We start from the raw sequence: 23,635 nt of genomic DNA, 5'->3' as shown, positions 1-23,635 counted from the left end.
TTCTATGGTGCAGGCAGTGACTTCCTCACCTTGTACACATATACAACCCACACATTTATCTGTGTTACACAAAATACTGAAATTTAGCATCCCTGCAAAAACAGAATTCCTTCACTGATTTATTTCTGATAAGCAGATCGTAGTTCTCACCTATTGTTCATATTGTGTGTTACACCAGCCCTGTGGCAGGAGCAGATGGACACCCCCACACTGAAGACATGCAAGGTGGAGGAGGACCTGAGACCATGGCCAGGTGAGACATTGCAATGCCCTGCTTCCTTACTGTTTACTATGCCATAGATGGCTGTATAACTGTGCTTTTGGATACTTTTTCTTTTAACTTTTTCTCACATGTAGCTGGCTTTTTCAGTTTAACCTTTTGGGTGTTAATGAGAAAATTGTTTTGAAGGGTAATTGTTAGTTGCTAAGACATAATTATCTGGTATCGGGTCGCGAGGGCAGCAGCTGCAGCAGGGGACCCCAAACTTCCCTTTCCCGAGCCACATTAACCAGCTCTGAATGGGGGATCCCAAGGCATTCCCAGGCCAGGTTGAGGATACAATTCTTCCACCTAGTCCTGGGTCTTCCCTGAGGCCTCCCAGCTGGACGTGCCTGGAAAACCTCCCTAGGGAGGCGCCCAGAAGGCATCTTTAGCAGATGCACGAACCACCTCAACAAGTATGATGAGGGGTGAGGTCACTGGTAGTCAATGGCCTTAGTTACTAAGTGTGGGCAAATAGGCGCAAAAAATAGAGGATATAATGGAGGCATTATGGAATGCCAAAGTGTTTAAACCTTTGAAATAGTATTTATTTAAGAGCTTCTCAGAACAAACTGCAGACTTCCAAACTAACTTACTTTAATGAGACATTGCAACAGCCTTTCAAATTAAAATAATACTGAAGAGGAAAAGCGGGCATAACAGGGTGTGCCATTCGTTGTGACAATTTTGGAGTCAGTTTCGTTTTGCCCGTAGGGCCAGTACTACACCCAAAACATTCCTTTAACGCCACCAACCTGCCTGCCTTCTTCTTCCTCTTCCTCCCACTTTCTTTTATTTGTTTGAGGATTTGGGTCTTTGCTGCTGTCTAACAGACCCCTTAGTCTCCTATCTATTCCCTACCCAGAAACTGCCACACAACACCAGACATGCTGAATCATCCACTCACACTGTGCTGGGGACACATTCAGACACACTAAAGAAAAGAATAAAAAGACTTTATGATTTGACTCAGTGCTCTTGCTCTCTTTTCTGCAGTTTAGTAGAAATAAGACATTGCCTGAAGCAGAGTATTGAGACTGGGAAATTACGTATTTGCTTGTGTTACTGCTTGTACGTGGCATTTTTTAGCCAGAGATTCAGTGCGCAGCGACACATTCATGATGGTGTAAAAAATGTGAGCAACAGCGACGGTTGGTAAAATAATTTGTTTGAGGCAGTACAGCCTAAACTTGAAATGCCAGGACATCCAGACCATAAAGAATATGTAAGAAAGTGTAATGATGATGATGCTACTTGTATTCAAATTATTTCATCCTTACAATAACAGTATACATGGTCGAGGGTCAGCAAAACACACATCTCGTCAGTGGCTTTGCAGGGACGTATCATATCTCTCACAGAAAAGGATTTACTTAAACAAAAAGTGTAATCATGTCACCCTGTTGGTTGATGCATTAGGAAAATCATAGGTTTTTTTGCAATCACAAACTTCCTTTACCCTTGCTTGTATTGCATGTCAAAGTTGGCAACATGCAAAGTCCTCTGTGCTCACATGATAAAGTGCCTAACATGAATGAGGCTTTGGGGCTGTTGACCATGGTGCCACAGTACAGAGGTGATTATCATTTGCATTCAACATGATGCTCCAGCCCCAAAGCCTTGGTGCCTAAAAAAACACCTGGAGATCATTTGTGTTCATTTGTGTCTCCTATTTTTTGGCCTGCTCTGCAACTTTGCCCTGGCATTTTGTAGTGTTGTCATCATCACCTTGTTATCAACAATAATTGCTCATCCTCATGGCATCCACTTTTTCAAACCACCCAAACCAGTCAATAAATCAAACAGAAGCTCTCTACCTCTGAAAGGAGCTGTATTGTTTCTTACCCGGATCATATCAGGAAAACAATCTCACTGCACAGCGCAGTGTGTGTAGCTGGACCAGTCTGGGGTTTTCTCTCCCTTTCGTTTCCTCCCCTCCACTTATTTGCCTGAGACACCATTCCCTAGGCACTGGCCGTCACAGTTTGCATCAAGCCTGAGAAAACATTTCACAGGTGAGCACCTGTATTTGCATCTCCCCTTCGCCAGCTCCGCCACACGCGGACGGAGACACACACACACACACACACACACACACACACCTTCGCGCACAATTACACACACAGACATGACCGCCTCAAACTTGCGCCTTGTGTTAACAACCAAAATCAGTTTCTCCCCTACACAAATGAGGAAAACCTCCGGTCATATCTGGGTTACACGCTTGACTGTGGACTAGTGGAGTTCTTGAGCTAAGCAGAAAGGAGGAGCATGACTCCACCCTTGGTGTTGCAAAATTAAATAAGTGCGTGGCGCTGTGCTGGAGAGCTAGAGGAGGAAAGAGAGAACTGGAACACTATGTTCTCTATAAAAACCCTGATTCCCAGCTTTGTAGACTGGGAACATCACAGACAGCAGACTGTGCCAGCTAGCCCTCTGGGGTCCATCCCCTCTCCTGTCCCTGCAATTTAGTCAACACGTTTCAGATGAGCCTAATGGAGATCATGTGTGGTTTTGGGCCGCGGAGGTTGCAGCCAACTTCTACCGGGCCCAGTTAGGAAGACCCTCTCTGCCAAAGACACACCACTGTTACCACAGCCACAACAGCAAAGCCTGTACTTACTGGCTGGGTGGGGGAGTGTGGGGATGCAGTAGGTATGCAACATGGTTAAGAAAGAGAAAGAGCAGACTGAACAACTTTGCTTCTCAATTACAAAGCAGTTTGTTCAGCCCTCCCCCCTAGAGGGAGCTACTGTGCTGTAGAGAGTTTAAGGTGGTAGCAGGCTCATCCTGGCTCAGAGCCAAGTGCTTGATACTGCACAAGCCCATTAAGGTGTTGTGATAAGTGTCCAGACTAGTTTCCCTTGACAGAACACAGGAGTCAATCCCCACCGCAGTTTAGCTAACACGTTTCCACCGACTCCAATTAAATGGAGATCATGTGCGGGGTGGGCCGCAGCAGCAAGAGCCATCAAGTCCCCCATGCCACACATCCCCTCCCCAGCTTCACCCTGAAACCTAAATTTAGCTCAGAGAGGAGAGATGAAGGGGCAGAGAGAGAGAGAGAGAGAGACTTTTTGGGAGTCCGGTAGGAATTAGTGGGCCGACTCCACTTCACCCGAATCAACAGCAGCTGAAGGCTCGGATTTTCCCCGCGTGAAATCAGATATGGAGAACCGACTCCGATGCCTGGTAGACTCTGGAAAAAGAAACAGCCCCCCCACTACCAGACTCCCTCATCCCAAAAATAAGAGGAAATTCAACTGCAGAAGTGTGTTCTTGAAAAAAATAAAAAGTATAGAAGGGGCCATGGAAATAGCAAAGGAACAGATTTTTTGAAGCTGAAAATGGACCCAGTTCTCCAGACATAGGGAAAAGACATTTCAACAAGACTGTGGCACGCAACTTTGGCATTCTCCCCCCTCAGGGCTATGGCGTGCAAGCTCTTGCTATTTCACGAATACAAGCTCTCTTTTCTCTGCCATCCAATCCACATTTTACACTTGCAGTCATGTGGGCACATTGGACCCATGAAAGCCACATTCGGACAAACAAAAACCACAGAGGTGTATGTGTGCGTGTGTGTGTGTGTGTGTGTGTGTGTGTGTGTGTGTGTATGTACACAAGCAACAGGTTGACATCAGGTATTAAGAACTCTGCCTCGTCATTAGAACGTATAACCACGTTAAGGGCGTTTACAATGTATAGTATTTCAGCCTTACCTTACTTTCCTTATAATAATACTAGTTTCATGACATGAGCACAAAATTCCTAACTTGTCAGGCAAGACGCTAATTCACGCTGATGCTGATGTGTGGTAGTGACAGTTGCTTTTTCGTGAAAAACTACTCGCTGACCTGACAATTTGGCAGGAGAGGAAAAAACAACAGAGGTTAACTAAATGTTGCATAAAACCTTCTACAGTAACTTACATAATACAACAGAACTATGGAACATATTTGTTTCTGCACCCGGGTCCAAAACCAAAACACTACAGTAGGTTAGTCTGGCTATTACCAGACCAAGCCAAACTCAATAGACTTGAGGTGCATACGGGCATGGTTCAAATGACTCCGTACGCAATTGGAAAGTCCTTCAACCAATCAGACCAACAATTCGGGTGACGTAGAAGCGACAGCGGCATCAACAGGTTGCTACGTTTCGGTGGCGTTCAGTGGCCGCTATGTTGAATGTAAACAAGAAGCTGCTTGGTTGCTTCTCTATCGTCATCATGTTAAACCAGCCAATAGTGCAACACGTAGATAAGCCAGTTTGTGATTGGTTCCCACAAAATTATCAACTGAAGCAGGAGAATTAAACCTGCAGGTTTCCAGACTGAGCTGCAGGGCAAAATCCAACTGCCGGCAGAGTGGTCGGGGTTTGCCCAGTCTAACAGTAGATGGCAGCAGGCAACGTTCAGAAGTCCTATCCGGCTGCAGAACCGTATATAGGTTCATATCCAAAGCTCAGGATGTAGGATCAGCCAATAATACTCATCACTTAAGTAAGATGGGGCAATATGCTGTTTGAGTCAAGGAACTAAAAGATGGTGACAGTATTGGCCCTTAATCTCAGAGAAGCAAATTACCAAGTCAAACCCTCAATTTTTTTTCCCCTTTTGTCATCTGAGTAAAATATAAAAGTGTGCAGTGAAAATGAAGTCCTAACAACTGGGTTCACAGTGCTCTGTTACCTGTTAGATTATACTTAGCAGTTAACTCTGACAGGTCCTGGACTGTGATACATATTAGCTTAGAGTATATTCACATGGAAAGCATTCTCTTTCTTTCTTCCTTCCCTCTTTCCCTTACTTTTTCCTTCTCTGTCTCTCTGTCTGTCTCTGATTGTGACCATCTGCCTCTAACAATGATTTATGAGTAGCACAACAACGCAACAAGCCGTCGGTGTTTATCCAAAGCACCCCTGAGCACTGACAATGCCTCTTTTCATTGCTTTGAGAAAGACAGAATACAGTATGTTATTCTCCTTTTGAAAGAGTGGTAGGAGGGCGGTGGCAAGGGGGCCTTTTCATAAATTCAGTCTTGCACATGGTGCTGTGGGAGGGTTTGCTGTCAGTGCTCGATGATATTAAGCACAAAAAAAACCTCAGTTCATTACATCTATGGACTGACATATCGCAAGATATCTAAGCTCAGAATTGGGTGCTTTGAAAAGAGTTCTTGAGATGGGGGTAATTTTTTTTATAATAATATAAAACGAGAAAATCTCTGAGCCACTTGTTTTTATAATCACAACAACAGTTGTCATATGTGCTGAATGTTTGTTGACTCTTTCCCTTCTTGTTTCTTTGTTTCTGCCAACAGGGACCCCAGATCTCTTCAACCAGAGGACCAGCTTTCCGTCTCTGTCGCCGCTGACTGACCCTCGCTTCTCAGACCCCCGCATGCACTACCCTGGGGCCTTCCCCTACTCCACCAACACCTCCAGCACTGGCATCAGCGGCCTCAGCATGTCAGCCTCTTCTAGATACCACACCTACCTGCCGCCACCCTACTCAAACAACCAAAGCCAGAACTTCCAGTCCAACTCCTACCTGTATTATGGCACAGGCTCTGGATCCTACCAGTTCTCCATGGTGGCGCCGGGGAACACCGGGGGTGAGCGCTCCCCCACCCGCCTGCTGTCCTGCTCGGGGGCCACAGGCACCGGAGGGACCAACAGCTTGATGAACCCGGGTCTGAACAACCAGAGCGAGGGCGTGGAGGCCGATGGCAGCCACAGCAACTCCCCCACTGCCATGAGCGCCTCAGGCCGTTTGGATGAGTCCGTCTGGAGGCCTTACTGACTGTCAGACAGCTAGACAATCAGAAGCTGCAGAAGAAGTGAGGGAAGAAAAGTAAAGAGGATGATGAACAAAAAAAAGAACACTGAAAAGCAAAAAAAGACGAAAAAAAAGAGAAATGCTGCATGTTTGTCTTTAATTTCTCCAGCAATCGCTTTAAAGGCTTTCTCTGTTTTTCCAACTCTCTCAAGACTGACATGTATTTAGTACATTTTGAATAAACTCCTGCACTGTGCTAAATCATGTACTCTTAAAAGGACTATAAAAGCCATAGAAGTTGAGGTGTTCAGCTGAAGCTGTAAATAGACGTGAGGGTAAAACCAGGGAAGCCACAGTAATGTTTCAGGATCATTTGCCAGATACTTGTGAAAACACAAAAGAACAAAAGACAATGGAGGTATCAATCATTACAGCTGATGAACTGAAAACACAGAAAGACAATCATCAAACAGACTGTTCGGACTGATCCAACTCATTTGGTCGGTGAAGACCAGCAGTTGGACTGGCTGTTTGCTTCTCGGGTGACTTCGACATCCTTCCAGGCATGGCTGCACTGCTGTAGCAATCGGCCCTTTTAAGCTTTAAATTTCTGTAAAAGTTTAATATAGCGAACACATTGTGTCATTTGGATCCAGGGCTGTTACATGTACTTATGCAGTACCTTATTGCCTAATTTATTATCCAAATGGAGACAGCCTTTGGTGCTACGGTATGTGTTGGATGTCTTCAACGCAATCGCTGCATCTTTAAAAGAAAAGCTTTTTTTCCTGTCAGAACTCACATGTTTAAGACGTGAATTCTCTTCTGCTATGTCATCAGTGTATTGAGTTTCATCAGAACAATGGCTGATATTTTGAGGAATGTAAAAGACTAATGCAGAGGGGTGTTTATTAGTTTCCTTTTTTCTGCAGGAATATTTAAATCCTGCTGGCGCCAACTTTACATTTTCCTTACATTTCTTATCCAAGCCCTTTTAATGGAAGAAAAAGACCCCTCCTATTCTAGTATTTTGGAACTGGATGACACGGTTTACTTTTAATATTTATTTGAGCCAAATTGTGAGGAAATGTCCGCATATACCCAAAATCCTTAAGCATTTCTCTCTTGCTTTTCTTTTTTATACACACACACACACACACACACACACACACACACACACACACACACACACACACACACACACACACACACACACACACAGTATATTTGCCTTATTTTGTTGTTAAGTATAAATTTGGAATTTGTGTAATATATTGCAACTAAATTATATTAAAAAAACCTTTAATGTAATTATTTTGTCTTCCAATGAAGCTTTGATGCACTAAACACCTTTATTCCTATGAACCACGCCCAACAATTCTGTTAGTAAGATGGTGTATCTAGAGCCGTAATCCTCTAAACAATTTCCAAATTGCCTTCCTGCGCTAAAAAAGCCATTTGCTTAATTTTTGCACTATGTTTGAATTTACTTCTTTTTTTTTTGGTTTGGTTATGTATTTACAAATATCTGAAACTCTGCCTAACTAAATATGAATTATTTCTTCAAATGTATTTGCTAAACACACTTAAAGTGTCCTTTTAAAGAAATCATTTGCAAAGTAATTAATGATGTCATGATTAGACACACACAAACACACAAACACACAAACACAAACATACACACCAACGTGTGTGTGTGCACATTCCCCCTGTCCAGAGGGCTTTTCCCCAGCAGTTACACATGTGAGCCCTATATCCCTGGGGGAGGAAGAGTGTGAGGATAAAGGGATAGAAGGAGGAGGTTGGGTCAGAGTAGAGTGGTATCTTCTTACCAACACCAAGGGCAGTTATGCAAAAAAAAAAAAAACCTTCCCTTGTTGTGCACAGGTCCCTTTGTTCTGTATATTCAGTGAGTGCTTTGAAGCCTTTATGGCCCAGATTCTATCTTTTTTTGGTCTAATTTACTGATCATTGGTGCCAGGGGCTCATGGCTCTGCCAATAATTCATACGCCTGCACAGATCTGGGTAGGAGTGGTGTAAAGACATTTACAGCAGGTATCAGGTGACTAATATCTACTAGAAAAACAGGGAAGCATCCATGACTCTGTAAGAGATGCAGTTGCTACAAAAGTGAGATTTAATTTCAAAAGTGAATAGTGATCCAAAAAGGCTTGCATTTGCAGCTCAGGTAAAAATATGATATGCAAGGGGTTTTGTAGATCTCACATAAAGACCCTCTGCCTTGTTCCTCTTTTTTCTTTTACATCAGTAACAATGTCTCATTCCTATCTCCCTTTGATTTAGAGGAAAAGCATCTTTCCCTGCTCTCTCCTCTGGAGTTTTTATACGGTATTATGGGCAAAAATCATGCAGCTAGAGAAACCACATGTGTACTTTTATTTGTGTGGTTCCTTAAAAAACAAAAAAAATCTTTTTTTATGCAAAACTAGGAAGCCAAAAATGTACAAGTGAGTTCTATTTTATTGTATATTGGACTAAAGTTACGTTTTTAAAGCCCCTTTTTCTTTTCATATACCAAAATGTTAATTCATCTTTGCTCCTTTCATTTCTCTTTATGCTCAAAGCATGTACATCTGAAACTGATATGTTAATTTAAGAATCCCATCTATGTATGTAATAATATTGTTAATGCTTCCATATTGAGTGCTTGTAAAGTTTGCGGATAATGTAGTTTTTAATCATTTTAATTAAAAAAAAACATGTGTCTCACTTTTGTCTTCAAAGATTCTGTTTAATAAAACATGACTTGAAAAAAAAAAAACAATAGTTAAAAGGAACTCCAGAAGAGAGTTATGACAACATAATATTTTTTTTCAGCTTAACAAAGCCACCACCTGCCCTCTTGAGAAAAATCACACCCACGCTAGATATGGGATCCGCATTTATTTGGACACATTCTATAACATTATTTGCTTTATATATGCAGGTGTTGAGAGTGAAAACATTAAATATGGAGGCACAGGGTATAATTCAGCTACAGAAACCCAGACACCATCACATTGGCTGACAAATGAGCAGAGGAAAAAAAAGGTTTATAAATGTTGATGGGACCCAATTTCATGCCAGCCCTTTCTGATCCAACAAATTCTGTCCTTCTTACTTGAGCCTCAGAGAGTAAATGCCATACGGGCCACTGTCTCAATCTCGTAACCCTGGCAGTTCATTGGCTCATCAACTCGTTCCCAATAACTCCCTTTTAATAATCATTCTCATTCTATTCCATTAGTGACACTCTCGCTGGCAACTACCCACACTTCTCAGGGGTTTGAAAATGCCTCAGCTGTCAACACAGTGGTACCCAGAGCATAAATGAAGTGGAGCTCAGGAATCCAACACCGCCCTGGCAGCCTCCATGTTAGCGCAAGTCGGCAAGTTGTCACTTGTTAAAAACAATACAGGAGAAGTTTGGAATGTCGGCCTTCTTTTTTACCAGCTATGTGGTTGTTAATTTGTGCGGCGCTGATGGCATCTGTTTGGCCCATTTGAAGCAGAGCCGCAAGATTAAACACTTGAGATGCTACCTTGTCGGGTGGTCTGATTTCAAATGTCTCATGTGGTTAACCTGAAATACAATACCCACAGTTCCTCCCTCTTAAACTAATGCCACCTGTTGATGTACTATGAAAGGGCTTTCACTTCTAAATGCTTTGTTTTTCCATCTTCAAATTAGTCACCATTTTATTTTCCCCTGTTTATACACTCCTGTTGTGTATCTATACACATTCCTCTTTTATCCTTTCTTCTTATTCACTTCTATCCTCTCTTTCCTTTGGTATGGCTTCTCCTGTGTCTCTGTCAAGCCTTCTATGAGAGCAGTGTTGGCAGAACAGCAAAGCCTCAGGACGCACAGCACTTCACAGTGCGAGTGTATGACAGATCTGCAGCGTCTTAAACATTCCCAACTATTTCCTCCAGGTCTCATCACAGAGTTGCTCTTTGCGTTGCGCCCTGCTGATCCCCCACCGCTCAGGAAGCACAAAGAGAAGATGATAAGCTTTCAATTAGCCTGGGCTCAGGGGAATTTTCCAGCTGTCTTCACACACACACTGTGAGACTCGACTCTCTAGTCCACATGTGGGGAGCAGAGGGGCTCTCATCTGGCTCTGTCTTTGTCATGGACGTACTGTACATGAGCCAAGCTGCTTTTTTCCATCTCACTCTCTGTTCCCGCTACACTGTTCTTCTTCCGAAAATTGAAACACTCCAGGAAAGAGGGGAAACGTTTGCCTGGATGAGGCTGCTTGTCTGGATGTAATTGTAGTCAAAGGCATGTTGAATTGCTGTATAAGACGACATAGAAAATTGCTTTTAAGTGGATAAAATATTAAGAGAACTGGAGGCATGATTGTGAACGTCACAGTAAAGAAACCCTAAAACAATGAGAATCATTGAGGAAAAAATACTTTGGCAAGTCAAACATGTGCTCTGGTGAACAGCAAGTCTTTTGATTTTGTCTTGTAACAAAATCAAGCCTTGTCCTTCAATTGAGTTTATCTTCAATTAATCACAAAGATGAGAAAGATTAAAGAGCTATTTATAAATTTAAATGAGAGACAGACAGAGGAAGAGGTGCAGGAGAAAAGCAGAAAGAGAGCGGAGAGAGGGAGTGTTTTGGAAAGAGCACAGAATCGTTTAAACCCTCTCATTTCTCATGAACACAGTATCCCGTGTCGCTTCTGCGGTACCTGCATACGAAACCCATTAGACCCCATTCTGCAGCCGCTGACCTCTCCTCCCCCAAACCCGTGAGAAGGAGCGGGCTAGAACCGGCTTGGTTTTGGGTGCCTGGTACACGACCAGAAGTCTATTTTCTAACCCGACTGGTGGTGGGAACAGAGGCTGCTGTCCAAAATCACGATTCCCACAGATTGACCAAGAAACACAGGGGCCAGGGGCTGAGAAACCACGAGAGCTGTGATGCAACCGTTCTCACACTAATGACTAAGGCTGACTCGCTGACAGGGAGCGGGATATGGAGGGAGAGACGAAGAAAGAGAGAGAAAGAGGGTGCTCCTGGTTCAGAGGGATCCCAGTAAAGGTAGTTTCTCATCCATGTCGGGTCTACAGAGACCGCTCTGTGTAACGATACACCAGGCAGCTCCCAGTTCCCACAGTGGAAGCACCTCTCCATGGGGGCCAGGACTCGGTTCCTGCTCAGACCCAGAGGATCACTGAAAGCCTACAAGAGGCACATGCAGAAACAGTCTCACTTTCATGGCAATCTACAGTGATGCCACCATAACTTTAAGGTCACCATCATGTGTGAGTAGTGTGATTCCTAAAAGATCAAATGTTTCACATTTGCACATTATTCTCATCTGAACACTCCGAAGTGGGAACTACTATACATTTAGCTTCTCTGATTCTCTGTAGTTTTTATTTGTCCAATAGGAAGTTATCAGAATATTTTCTGACAAGGTATTTAGTTAATGGGCTGTTTTAAGATGTTACCTTGATTTGAAGAAACGGCGATGGGCATTTTTCACTATTTTCTGACATTTTATGGACCAAACAATAAATCCAAAAAACAAACTATTTCACACCTTAAATGATGAAAATTGTAATATATGAAATATGAATACAGTAAGTTGAAGCCATAAATACTAAGTTAAAATGTTTTTCTTAAAAACAGTGAACCTTTCTAAAAGGAATGTACCTTTACCTATTTCAAGGAATGTTTAGAAATCATAATATCATTTATTTTCAAAACGTTCACCAAACAAACTCATTTCTATTTTGGGAAAATATCGCAATTAAGATTTTCAGACTAAATAGCTTGGACAATTGCACATTTATTTTTGTTATTGTGCAGCAGCGATTTTTACAAGCAAACTAATTGACTTGCAGTCATACAAAGTGTGCTGATAAGTAGAGGAGGAACGCTCTAAACAATCTTCTGCTCTCAAGGCTGAGTCATTCTTCCCCATTCATCTCGTCATAGGAAACCAAGACATGTAAATGAGTCAAAACCAGAAGGCGGCATTTTTACATGTATATTCAGAAAGCCAACAGACCACTGCATGGTGGACCTGTGGCCCAGACCATGGTTAGAGGGTATTCTGGCTAAGACCACAGCAGCTAACTTTCATTTAGATGCCCTAATGACTTGGATTAAGATTATTGTTGCATAATGACATCTTTCTGTGTCTAACCAATCTGGCCGTAATTTCATTTGTAAATTAGGGGAAAAAAAGAACATTCAATATGAGAGGATATGGAGTGACATGCTTTTCACAGATTAATTTAGACATTGCATTTGCACTTTACTAGTGAACCAAAATGTTTTTACTTAGAAAGTAAGGCAGCTTCCCAGAAACAATGCTTGTTGTTTCCCATACAGAATCATGAGAATTGACACAATCTTTTTTCTGTCCTTTTTTTCTCACAGAGAAAATCTGAATAACGATCTGTACATGCGAACACTGCTTCCTCTATAAAACAGGAAATTAACACACACACACACACACACACGCACGCACACACGCACACACATGCACGTCCTGAATGGGGGGGGCAAGAAGGCGAGAAGGGGAAACGAAGATCCCTGTGGACAAGGTCTATGTTAACTTCCTGCTCAAGCAGGGGAACACGCTAAATAGGCGGTTCACACACGCACTTTCTATCTTCCTTACTTTTTTCATCCATGTGTATGCAAGTAGTTGAGTAAAATGAGGACGATTGCCCAAATCTGCTTTAGGCCACATGGGAACATGAGTGGTCACTAAAAGCTTGCATCGTCCCTTGCTTTCTTGTTCCCACTATCTACTTTGAAAGCAGCAGAGTCAGATAAGTGTATGCCTACAGTTGTTTGTTGCTAAGTTCTACTGTATGTCTCTGTATGACATTCTGGGACTGTCTGCCATCTCGATTACCAATATCCTTTAAACAGTAAGGGCTCATGTGGCTGTAGAGAAATCAGTGAAAACCACTGAGGCACCACCAGACCTACAGCCTTCTCTGACCCATAAACTGTTGGAGCGACAACATTTCCCCCTGATCCTCTCAAGTGTCACTTAACACAAGAAACAAAGAAGAAGAAAAAATGTCTCTATCGTCATCTTTCTTGTATCATCACTATTTCTGTAGCATTCAGTTACAGTTGTATTGCCATGGCTGTTTTGGCACTTTGATCGTTAACATTACTATCAAAATAATCATGGCCGAGTATGAATTAATCAAGCCACTGCTGACGCCCAATGTGTCATGTATTGTTATTGTAAGACAGCTGAGGTGACTGAAAGCTTTAGTGTTTCTGTCTTCAGTCTGCACTGTGTGTGAGTGTGTGTGTGTGGCAGCATTACACACCCCCGTGTCTGGCTGTAGCTGCCCCGCAGGCCTCTACTAACCAGTTCCCATGGTTCCATGGTTCCACTATAGCGACTGTGGAGTTCCTCAGGGGACACCTCCCACTCACTGGTTTGTTTTCATCCTTAATGGCAGCTCATCTTACACTCTTTATGGTGTGTGCATGAAGTAAACAGTTTTCTGTGCATGCACCTGCATCGACAAAGGCCTATCATCCAGTATGAATGTGCATGTGTGTGAGTTCACACACACAATGTCGTACCTGTGTTGATCTACAGACACCAGACACCTTGATTTCTTCACCTTTTGTTTTGCCCATAAGGCAGAGAAGATGATGGAGGTAAAAATATCTTTTGAGTTTCTCGAGACGCCCGTTAGCAAGCGTTCATATTTAGGAATAATTGCTTTTAAGTGCTGAATTATAACAGCCAAATGGCCCATGGAACAAAGAGGGCTTGTTGGGGGATGAAAAATGAAGCATTTACATCCAGGGCCTTGTAATGAGGGGGTTTTCCTGAGAGATGACAGCGAGGAGGAGGATCAGAGACAGACAGAGAGAGGTAAAACAAAGAGAATACATCAAATCAGGGGGTGGAAAATACAACACTGATCCAAGATAAAAGATGGCCCCAGACTATGACAAATTATGGCCAAAAGGATGCACAACACAAACAAATACTTTATTCTCTCCCAGTTTGAAGCCTACAGGTGTTTGTGCTTTATGAGAGGCCCTATGCAGCACCTCAGCAGGGTCTGCAGCAGCAGAGCGAGCCAAGGAGGATTTTGGGCTCTGGGACGTCTTGGCGTATTCAGCCACATTATGAAGTGCGGCCTTCTGGCAGGCCACTTGCAGCAGGGCATGGCAGACCTGAACATAAATACAGTCAGTCCTTAAAAACCATCCATCAAAACAGGTCCACCAGAGAAGCGAAACCATCAATCTCACTCAGTGAGACAAACAGATTGAGGACAACGAAAGGAATGGTACAGTTTTTTGGTTGACGCTTCATCTGTAAAGTCTACGACTGCCTACTGATATTATTTTTAGATAAAGAACATATTTATTACTTCTACACAACAAAATATTTCTACTTCTGTTTCCAGAGAAGTGCCATTCTACTCTGCCTCCCAGTCACACTGTATTTTGCCAGAGCGGCCCTGCAGTTTTTATTTTGTGGTTTTTGGAAATGCCCCCACTTTTCCGGCCCTGCTCCAATTTTCTTTAAATACAACCGTAATTGGTTTGATTTCCTTCCTCTGGCCTGGCGGTGAAGGGGGGGGGGGAGGAGAGACAGCAGTGGTGGGAGCTAGTGAGGGCCAGGCAAAGGGGACCCACCCCACAGCGAGCAATCTGCACACTTGGGTGGCAATACAGTTTGGACTTTAGTGCCAGCACTACTATTCCCCCCTTTAATAGGCTGTTTATGGGCAGATCCTGGAAGCTAATCAGTGGAAACTGCCATATATCAGCACAGAAAGGCACACCAGGACACTCAACCACACAGTATTCAGAAATCAAGCTTCTAATACCTGAATGTGTCTAAATTATGGCATACACATACCATAACTCCCCCCCCCCCCACACACACACACACCCAAACCAGACCTTTTCTCCTTTTGTCTAATGCACATCTATGGCACCCCTGCCAACAAGTCTTGCGACATTATCACAAAGGCATTCCAGCCTCCAAATCAAAACCAGTCTCCTACAAAAAGTCTTTGTGATTTGTCTCACAGGCAGGCAGACACAGAGGAGTGTGAGTGTGCCGCTCATCAGGCAGGCTTGAGTAATCAAAAAGGAAATAAGACGTAGCGTCTGGGAGAGGCCACGCAGGCCACTACTGATCTGCAGCCAGCTTATTGTTCTGACCTTCTATTGTTTCCTGCTTGGTTGGCAGACCAGAGAGCAGCTAGCCATAAGAAGCCACAATCTGTCCTTGTCTCTAAGATATTCCTCAGGTGGCACTGATGGTGAAGGGGTAATCTTGGAAAGAATCACCCAACAAATGGATTTCTTAAAGCACAGAATATAGATTCACGGATGTGAACAACAGTTAGTCTATTGTTGAATAATGTCAAATTGGATCTAGCTAACTACAAAGCAACTGAGATTGAAAACTACAGATTTGTGGGAGGAAACTGGATCTACACATTGAAAAGTCTCAGTCTGGGGTAGAGGAGGTGTTGATTTTTACTGTAGCCAGCGGCAACCAAGAGCGGACCTGTTATGGTGAGTCCAGGGCCAAACACAGCTTGTTAATATAGGATGGGGAGACAGTAGAGGAGTTTGTCTTCTTTATGATGGCTGGAAAAAACAGACACACTTCCAACCAAAGCAAGATTCTTGGGTGTATGTGGGCAGCAGAAACGTACCCAGGAGGCTTCCGTAGCGCTGGTGCAGAGAGAACACAGGGACTCTTCCAAAAATGGCACAAGTGAACGCACACACATACACACAACGTGATGCCTTCCCGGCAAGCGACAGTCATCTCGGTGGAAAAACATGGTAACCGATGCATTAAAGCCCAGGATTTTGAGGGATTGCAGGGACACAGTGGCATTAAAGACAGACAGACCAAGAAGAAACACACCACACAATATCCAGAAAGCAGAGGAGTTTGTTGGGCAAAATGGGTCACCGCAGAAGCATTCACACAGACTGGTGAAAAAGAATCAAAACTAATGTGATCCACGCTCAGAAGAAAGTGTATATGTGCATATATTTCAACGTATTTGGGCGTGTGTGTCAACCCATACACATATTAGATATAATGCCAATGTGTGCACCATCAAAGCCAGGAGTACCCAATAATTACAGGGATTTGAAACAGTTTAGGCCACAGCGCCTTTCTCTGCAAAAGAGAGCGACCTTGCACCTAATAAACAACATTTATAAAAACAAGATGGCTTTAGGAGCAGAACAGAAAACAGCTTAACAAAAAAATTCCCCAAAACCCAACAGTCTCTGCCTTTCATGCTGGTTGAGGCCTGCGGTTCCGTTGCCATATAACACCAAACACACTGCACTTCTAACCCCATTCCTATTGAGCCCCTTTCCCAGTATCAAGCCATAGGTCTCTCCTCGTTAAGTGAACCGTACAAATGTTCAGAACTCCTGGCACTTCTTCACGTCTGTCAGTGTGAGACGGGACTTTTACTGCACACAAGTCCAGGGACGCTGCAAGTTTACGGGGTGAGTGAGCCACAGCTTTCACTGCTCAATCGAAACAAATTCCCAAAAGACCAAAAGCTAATCCGGCTCAGGGCTAACCAAAAACAGCGTAGCCAAAGAAACTCTCAAAAATCACAGCAGTAAACCAGCCTTTTTGGCCTTGTGATCTCAACTTGTGCGTTCCTGATGAGCTGACTGGCTGGAGAAGTAACACTGACTGTCTTATTAATGCTTAAAGCATTCTGACAGAGCCTTTTGTTACTTACTTAAACCACGCTGCCTGCAGAAAACTAATGGATGTCTAAAAGCCATTAGGCTAGAGGGCTTAGCCAACATAAACCATGCACACAGGCTATGAGGGAGCAGCTAAGGGCAATCAATATATCTCCTCTCATTCTTCTCCTCCTATCCTCCTTCAGTGTTAAAGCTAAATGTGATAGCATCCTCTATGGCTGCTGGCGAGTAAAGGAGACACTTTTGTTTAGATCTGAAAGAAACCAGGGACAGAGGGCCAGCATGGGCGCTTATGTCCATTAACCTCAGCAGCATGTTTAATTGCCTTTTACTCTAGGCTTCTCTGCTCAGTTGAACGGTTAGTCAGTTTTAAGATAGCACAGACATGACAAAAGCCAAAGTCAAAATAGACAGGAGCTTTTCTGACAGTAGAGGCACGTGATTGTAGTCTGTTGTCATTTCACCATGGCGACATGGCAGTGAGAAGCCAGTTGGGGCGTTTCGCATCTACAATGGCTGGCATGTAAAGAAGGTCAGTTAGCTGGACACTAGATGTGCTATATGGTTCTGAATGGGAACCTGCTAGTTCAAACACACAAACACACACACCTTGTAAAAACAACAACAACAACAGTAGGATAATTTGGTTATGAGAATTTACACATGTAGACAGACATCATTTACCACATACCAGACAGATATGTGCAGCAGGCTTTGTCACAATGACATAACAAACTCAGAGGTAAATCTTCCTCTGTGTGGAGCTAAGGTGGGGGTGTGGCTGCTGACAGAGCAAAGTCTTTCATGTCTAATAGTTTTTCTGTCACAGACAAAATAAATACAGGCAAGTATTGTAGTCTTTTAAAGAGACTAAACAACCTGGACAAAGGCCCCTGGAGGCCTTAAAATACTTGACATAACAAGGTGTCTTTAAAGTACACAGCTGACAAGGACTCACAGTTGCCCGTTTTCTTTTCAAAACCACTACTTTAGGACCCACATCTCTCCTTATCCACACATACATGCTTCCTGTGAAAAAGTGCTGACCATGTTAAGGAGATAAGAAGAAAAAAAAACAAGGAGAATAGTCACTGACAGCTTTCAGAGTTCACCCTCTGCTCACTGTGACTGAGTACCCTCTAGTGGTAATTATGATGAATGGCAACTCCCCTTCCTGATTTTTGTATCCTTGAACCCTCACTGTGCCTCTTTACCAGCCAACAGCCGCAGTTAACCGCAGCTCTGCCACAGGGTGTGACTGCAGGACCCAGATGGGGTGAGTGGCAAGCTTTTTGTGGGCCGCCCAAGGGGGTCCACCACAGTAGCCACCGAGCCCCAGAGAGAGAAAGCCACCCCACCACATTTTAATTGGGGCTAAAATAAACAATGTGAGCACACAAAACCCACCCTGACTGGTTGACTGCAGGCACTTGAGTGGGGCAGATAAGCTGGGCTGTTACTTGGCTGTGTGGGAGTTGATGGGGTGGCTGATGCCACAATTAACTCCAATATGAACTCCACTCGTATGGCAACATTGGACCCTTACAATACTCAAATAATGAGTGGTTGTTGTTTGTTGCAGAGGCAGTGTGCACCCAATGGAAGACTGGCTTTAAGACACACTGAGGGAACAGTCTGTAGAGGTTTCCTTTAATTGAAACTGACCACCTTTGAAACTGTGGTCAACTTCAATTAAAGAGTCAGTTCAACCAAATTAAAAAATTAACACATTTTCTTACTTACATGGGGTGGTACCTAGCCTCGCAGATACTGTAGTGCAGGTTTTCTTTGCACAGGTTTGAGATATCAATCTTAGATGTCTGTGTCTAACCCAAAAAAAGAGGAGAGTGGATTTTTAAATAAGCTGTTTAAAAAAAAAACTACACATACACATCTACATGAAAACAGTTCACCAGTAGTGGAATGCAAGTATGTTTATTCCAGCACGAAATTGTAGTTACTTTACTTGCCCGATCAGTATATAAAACTGTCAAAATCACCTCTACCTGGATCCTATACAACATTTTACATACACACTTCATACTCAGTAAGAACAAACCAATAATATAACATGTATGCTATAAGTCATTTCCTGTATTATGAGTATTTACTTCTATTTGTGTACATTTTGCATATACTAAATATCTTGATTTAAGTAACTTTTGAAATGTAGGATTTTTACTTGTAATAGATTAGCTTCAATGTGGTTTTTTTCTACCAAATTAAGTAAAAGCTTTAAAGATTTTCTCCACCAATGATGTTTGCAGTTCTGTGGACTACGTAGACTAATAAGGGACAGTGTTCATGGAAAGATAAGTTAAATGTTGTAGTTTAACATATGATTTTTAAATGGTCTGAGCAGCTCAAACACATTTTATTTTCACGTGCATCGCTTGAGAATATGTTTGTAATATGGCTGAGGTGAACCTATAAAATACACCTAATAACGCGTTCACTAAATTCCAGTCTTGGCACGGGATACTTTGCCAAACTATTGAGATTCATTGCATTTGAACGCACCAAATATATAAGAATATTCTCGAGTTCCACGCTTTCCTCCAGTGTGCCACTTTGCATCACTCTTAGCATATTGATGTATTTTTCAGAGATATCAGAAACCTATTTATGAGTAACTACATGCCTACCAGACAAAAACCCCTGTGTGGCTGCCAAAAAAGACTTACAAGATGATGGGTCATTGACAGCTTGTACGAGTTGAAGTTTGGCAAGAAAAACGCACCTTTTTGGAGCATCGACACAAGCCTCGGCGCTCTTGCTAACTAGTCGCAGACTACGAGTATTTTAAAGGTCGCGAGCTGATGCCAACATATTTTCTGAATAAAAGTCAACATTACTGAAGATGTAGGGAGCAGTGAAGAGCATGGAAGGCATTATGGGGGTGGTGAGGGCTACAGTACTGTAGTATTCTGACAGAACTTTACCGCTAGCCAAAAACAACAACACACCGTGTGGTCTGTGCAACACTAGCAACCGCTGTGTTTTCACTTCTGCTGCGTGGCTCTGATTGGCTCATTAGCTGTGCCAACATACCCAATGATTCACACCTGTTGACACATGAAGGTACTTTTCAATATTAACCAGCTACTGTGGTGAGCAGAGGTGTCATATCAATTCTTTCTTAAAATATTTTATAGACCTTTCTTACTAGTTATACTTATTAGTTATATATCACTGCAGGGAAAGCAGAAGTGCAACTGTAACATTAAAAACATGTTGGTTCCATTTAAATGTGCCAGTATTCTGCCATTGAGCCAGAATGTCCAATACCAAAACTCTTACACTGGCACACCTGAGTGGAAAACAGACATTAATTTGTTAATTATAGTTTTTACACTGTTTAGACAGCTAGAAAAGTTTTACGTAATAGCTTGAAGGCGTGCCATGGCCCGCGTGGCTGCTTGACATAATGAATGTTTCCTAATTTTATTTTTAATTAGCTGAATGCTGCAACTATAAAAAAAAAATAAGGAAATTAATGCATACATGGCTACATAATGACCATTATGGTAATCACCATACGTTCCCGGTGCTTTAGTGTCCCTTACAGGCCTTTGGTTCCTAACACGGGGGCTGGGACCCCACAAGCTGTCACAAGAAAAATCTGAGGGGCCATGCGATGATAAGCAAGACAGAAGAGCAGAAACTGTTATTATGCTACACAAAATTGTATTTGTTTTTTCAATTTCCTTAATATTGTGTTTTTTTCTTGTTAACTACTGAATACAAATATTTCCTTTAGGTCTCTAAGCATTTTCAAATGAAACTTTTTCTTTGACCTAGTCATGATCTATAAACTAATGTGACTGCAGACATGAGTCACAAGTGGCTTTATCATAATGGGCCATACAAAAGTTCAGAACCACTGCCTTAGGTTGATTCTTTTAGCCATCAACTTATTTTTATAATATATTTATCATGAAGAATTTATGTATGTGCACACCTACTTGATAGTATTGTTTGTAGCCTCGTGTCTGCCTTCTTCTACAACCATTATAAAACCCAGCCTCAAGGCAACTTGTATATCTTAAACTGATGATGGCAGGCCTTACGTGTTTGCTGCAGTAAACTTTGAAAACTGGCAAACTGGCAGTAAAAATAACATTTATCCCTTTTCTTAAATTTAGCTGTCACTAAAGAATGTTAGATGTCAATGGCACAAATATTATAAGCAAGGGGCGACCTCCAGCTCACCCAATCAGAGTGTGCGCCGCGTGTACGCTGGCTGAGTCCTTTGCAGCGGCCCGGGGTTTGAATCTGATCTGCGGCCCTTTGCTGCGTGCCATCCCCCATCTCTCTCCCACCATTGATGTCTATCCACTGTCACTCTCAAAAAACAAAGGGAAAAGACCCCCAAAAATTAAAAAAAAAAAAAGAATGTTGTTGGTGAATTTGTTTATAACAATAATTATATTTTTAAATATACTTGTAGCCATGGATTTTCTACATCTAGGTCTGTGTGCTGTCAATCAACAGTGTGAACCAAATACAAACCCATCAAAATTCAGGGTCACAGAGATTATGCAAAGAAGGGTTTTCACACATTGTAGGTCTAAACCCCAGTTGGGATATCACTGTGTACCCTCGAGCAGGCTACTTAACCAGTGTAAATATTTGGCCAGCTGTATAAATGGCTGTTGTGTAAAACTGGCACTGCAGAGAAAGAGTCAATGCCAAACACAAAAGGCTCTGCAGAACATGTTGACTAGTGAAAAAATACACAACTGATTGATCAATCAAGGAAGGGTAAAGAAATTGCACTCTGGTTACACATTTTTCTCATCCTACCAAAGAAACACTTCTGTAACCAGCTTAGCTGACTTGTTGGCTCCCTCTCATGGTGTGTATCATAGCCGTGTCAACATGTTTGAGAAACACTCGGCCCCTCCTGGCCTCACCTTCATTACCCAATTACACTAATACACTCATCCTGCTTGTAATGAGTGTGTGTGGTCTGAATGATAGCCAGTCTTGTTGTCTTCTCTTACCACACACACACACACACACACACACACACACACACACACACACACACACACACACACACACACACACCACACACACAACAACACACACACACACACACACCCACCTGTTTACTTATGGGTAATTTTCCTCCCTGTGATTACAGCGGGGAACGTTTCCTCACTGTTCCGTAAAGGAGTAGAGAATGTCTCGGGCTGAAACATGACACTTTAATGATCTGGAAAGCATCCAAAGACTGTACACCCAGGCACTTTTTTTTTTTTTCAATCTCTCTTGCGAAACTTTTGCTGCAATCAGCTCTGCAGAATAGACTTGTTTGTGCTCCAGAAGCATAGGGAATTGGCTGAAAAACAATATAAAGCTGACAGCCAGAGGGTGTCTTCAAGGGGAGGTGGCGCCCACAGTGGCTGGACACCCACATGAGACATTCTTCGGAGAGGGAGAGAGCTGTAAACAAACATGCTTTGGCGCAGGGGTTACCAAACATTTCCCAGACATGTTTTTAATAAGGATGATATAGCACAGGAATTCAAAGCTTCCCCAAAACAGTAATTTCTCAATTGATTTTAACTTTAAAGAATGACAATTATTTCCTGTTTGCTGGGGGAGCTTAAGGTCCTTCAAGGTCCCCGGATCTCTCAGTGGTGTACTCCATGAGTTTACTCTGCAGGTAAACTGGCCTAAAGAGGGTTGTTCCCTGAAAGAACTGACACAGATCTGGTTCTTTTTCTAGACAGTGTGAACAAATCCAAACGATATTAGAAATGTTGATTCTGTTTTAGGGTCCGGACCAGTACAATATGGCATTAAACTAACCTTAAAGAATTTTGACAAATACAAATACTCCAACCAGGTGATGTTATTCATTTATCATCTCGATTAAACCTCCGGCAAGCCACAAGATTTGAAAAACAAGTAGGTTGGACTCCATATTGAGAATTATTTTTGTCCAACTATTTTCACTGACTGGAGACATGGGTCCCAAATGGACTCTGCTTTATTATAATGGGCCACACACAGATTGAGAATCACTGCCTTAGGCTAATTCTTTTATCAATAATTTACAATCAAGAAAGAATACTGTACAGAAGTTAAATACTATAGATAAAACGCTGGTTATGCGCTACTGGACTGATGACAACATACATGATGACTTGGGTCGAAGTTTTTCACTAGTATACTCATTAACATATTGGTCGTTCTTTCACCATTTTCTTTTAAAATTGAAGGGAGAACTTGTTCCGATTGGTAAACAATATTGGCATGGGTTATGAATAGTAATCCAAAAAACATGAAAGCAGTAATTAGAATTGAGGGCTAAAAGCAACCCACTCACTCATAGTAAATGGCAAACCTGTTGTTAAAACACTTACAACTCTATATAAAAGCCAAAGTCAAGTGCCAATACGTTTATTTCAATTCAGTCAATATTGTTAAAAATAAAAAATAGCCATGACATAGCTTGGAAGTTTTCTTTCTACATCACACTTGTGACGTACTGAAATGATCTCTGAATAACTGTTCTGCAAAACATCCGCAGAGAGAAAAAACAAGGCAAAGTGGAGATGGTTTATCTAGAGTTAAAAGTCCAAGGAGGTAAGAAATGAGCCATTTTCCTCAAAATTCAGATATGTATCAAATTTACACATTGAATTCTGAGCCAAACAAATATTTACAATTCCTTTTTTATCAAATGTATGCCATAACAAACGTTTGAAAAGGCATGGCGAACGGAAAAAACAAAAACAGGTTTTGCTTATACCGCACTTAAGCACTTTTGGAGCTACTGTATCATAACATACATTCACTAGCATAGAGCTCAATCTACATACCTAAGAGAAAAAGGTACTGGTT

The 23,635-nt window shown here is 42.3% G+C and overlaps 1 protein-coding gene across 3 annotated transcripts in view; it reads left to right on the top strand.

Annotated features, from left to right (window-relative positions):
* Positions 1-7,926, top strand: part of runx3 (RUNX family transcription factor 3) — a 48,691-nt gene extending 40,765 nt beyond the window's left edge. For all 3 annotated transcript variants that reach the window (XM_032499786.1, XM_032499784.1, XM_032499785.1), the window contains 2 exons: positions 179-253; positions 5,587-7,926. In XM_032499786.1, the coding sequence (XP_032355677.1) occupies positions 179-253; positions 5,587-6,068 (557 nt within the window). In that variant the 3' untranslated portion in view covers positions 6,069-7,926. The remainder of the gene's footprint in view (positions 1-178; positions 254-5,586) is intronic.
* Positions 7,927-23,635: the final 15,709 nt, after the last annotated feature.

Source organism: Etheostoma spectabile, chromosome 20 (genome assembly GCF_008692095.1).
Source record: "Etheostoma spectabile isolate EspeVRDwgs_2016 chromosome 20, UIUC_Espe_1.0, whole genome shotgun sequence".
NCBI lineage: Eukaryota > Metazoa > Chordata > Actinopteri > Perciformes > Percidae > Etheostoma > Etheostoma spectabile.
This window is presented reverse-complemented; position numbering and strand designations above follow the sequence as displayed.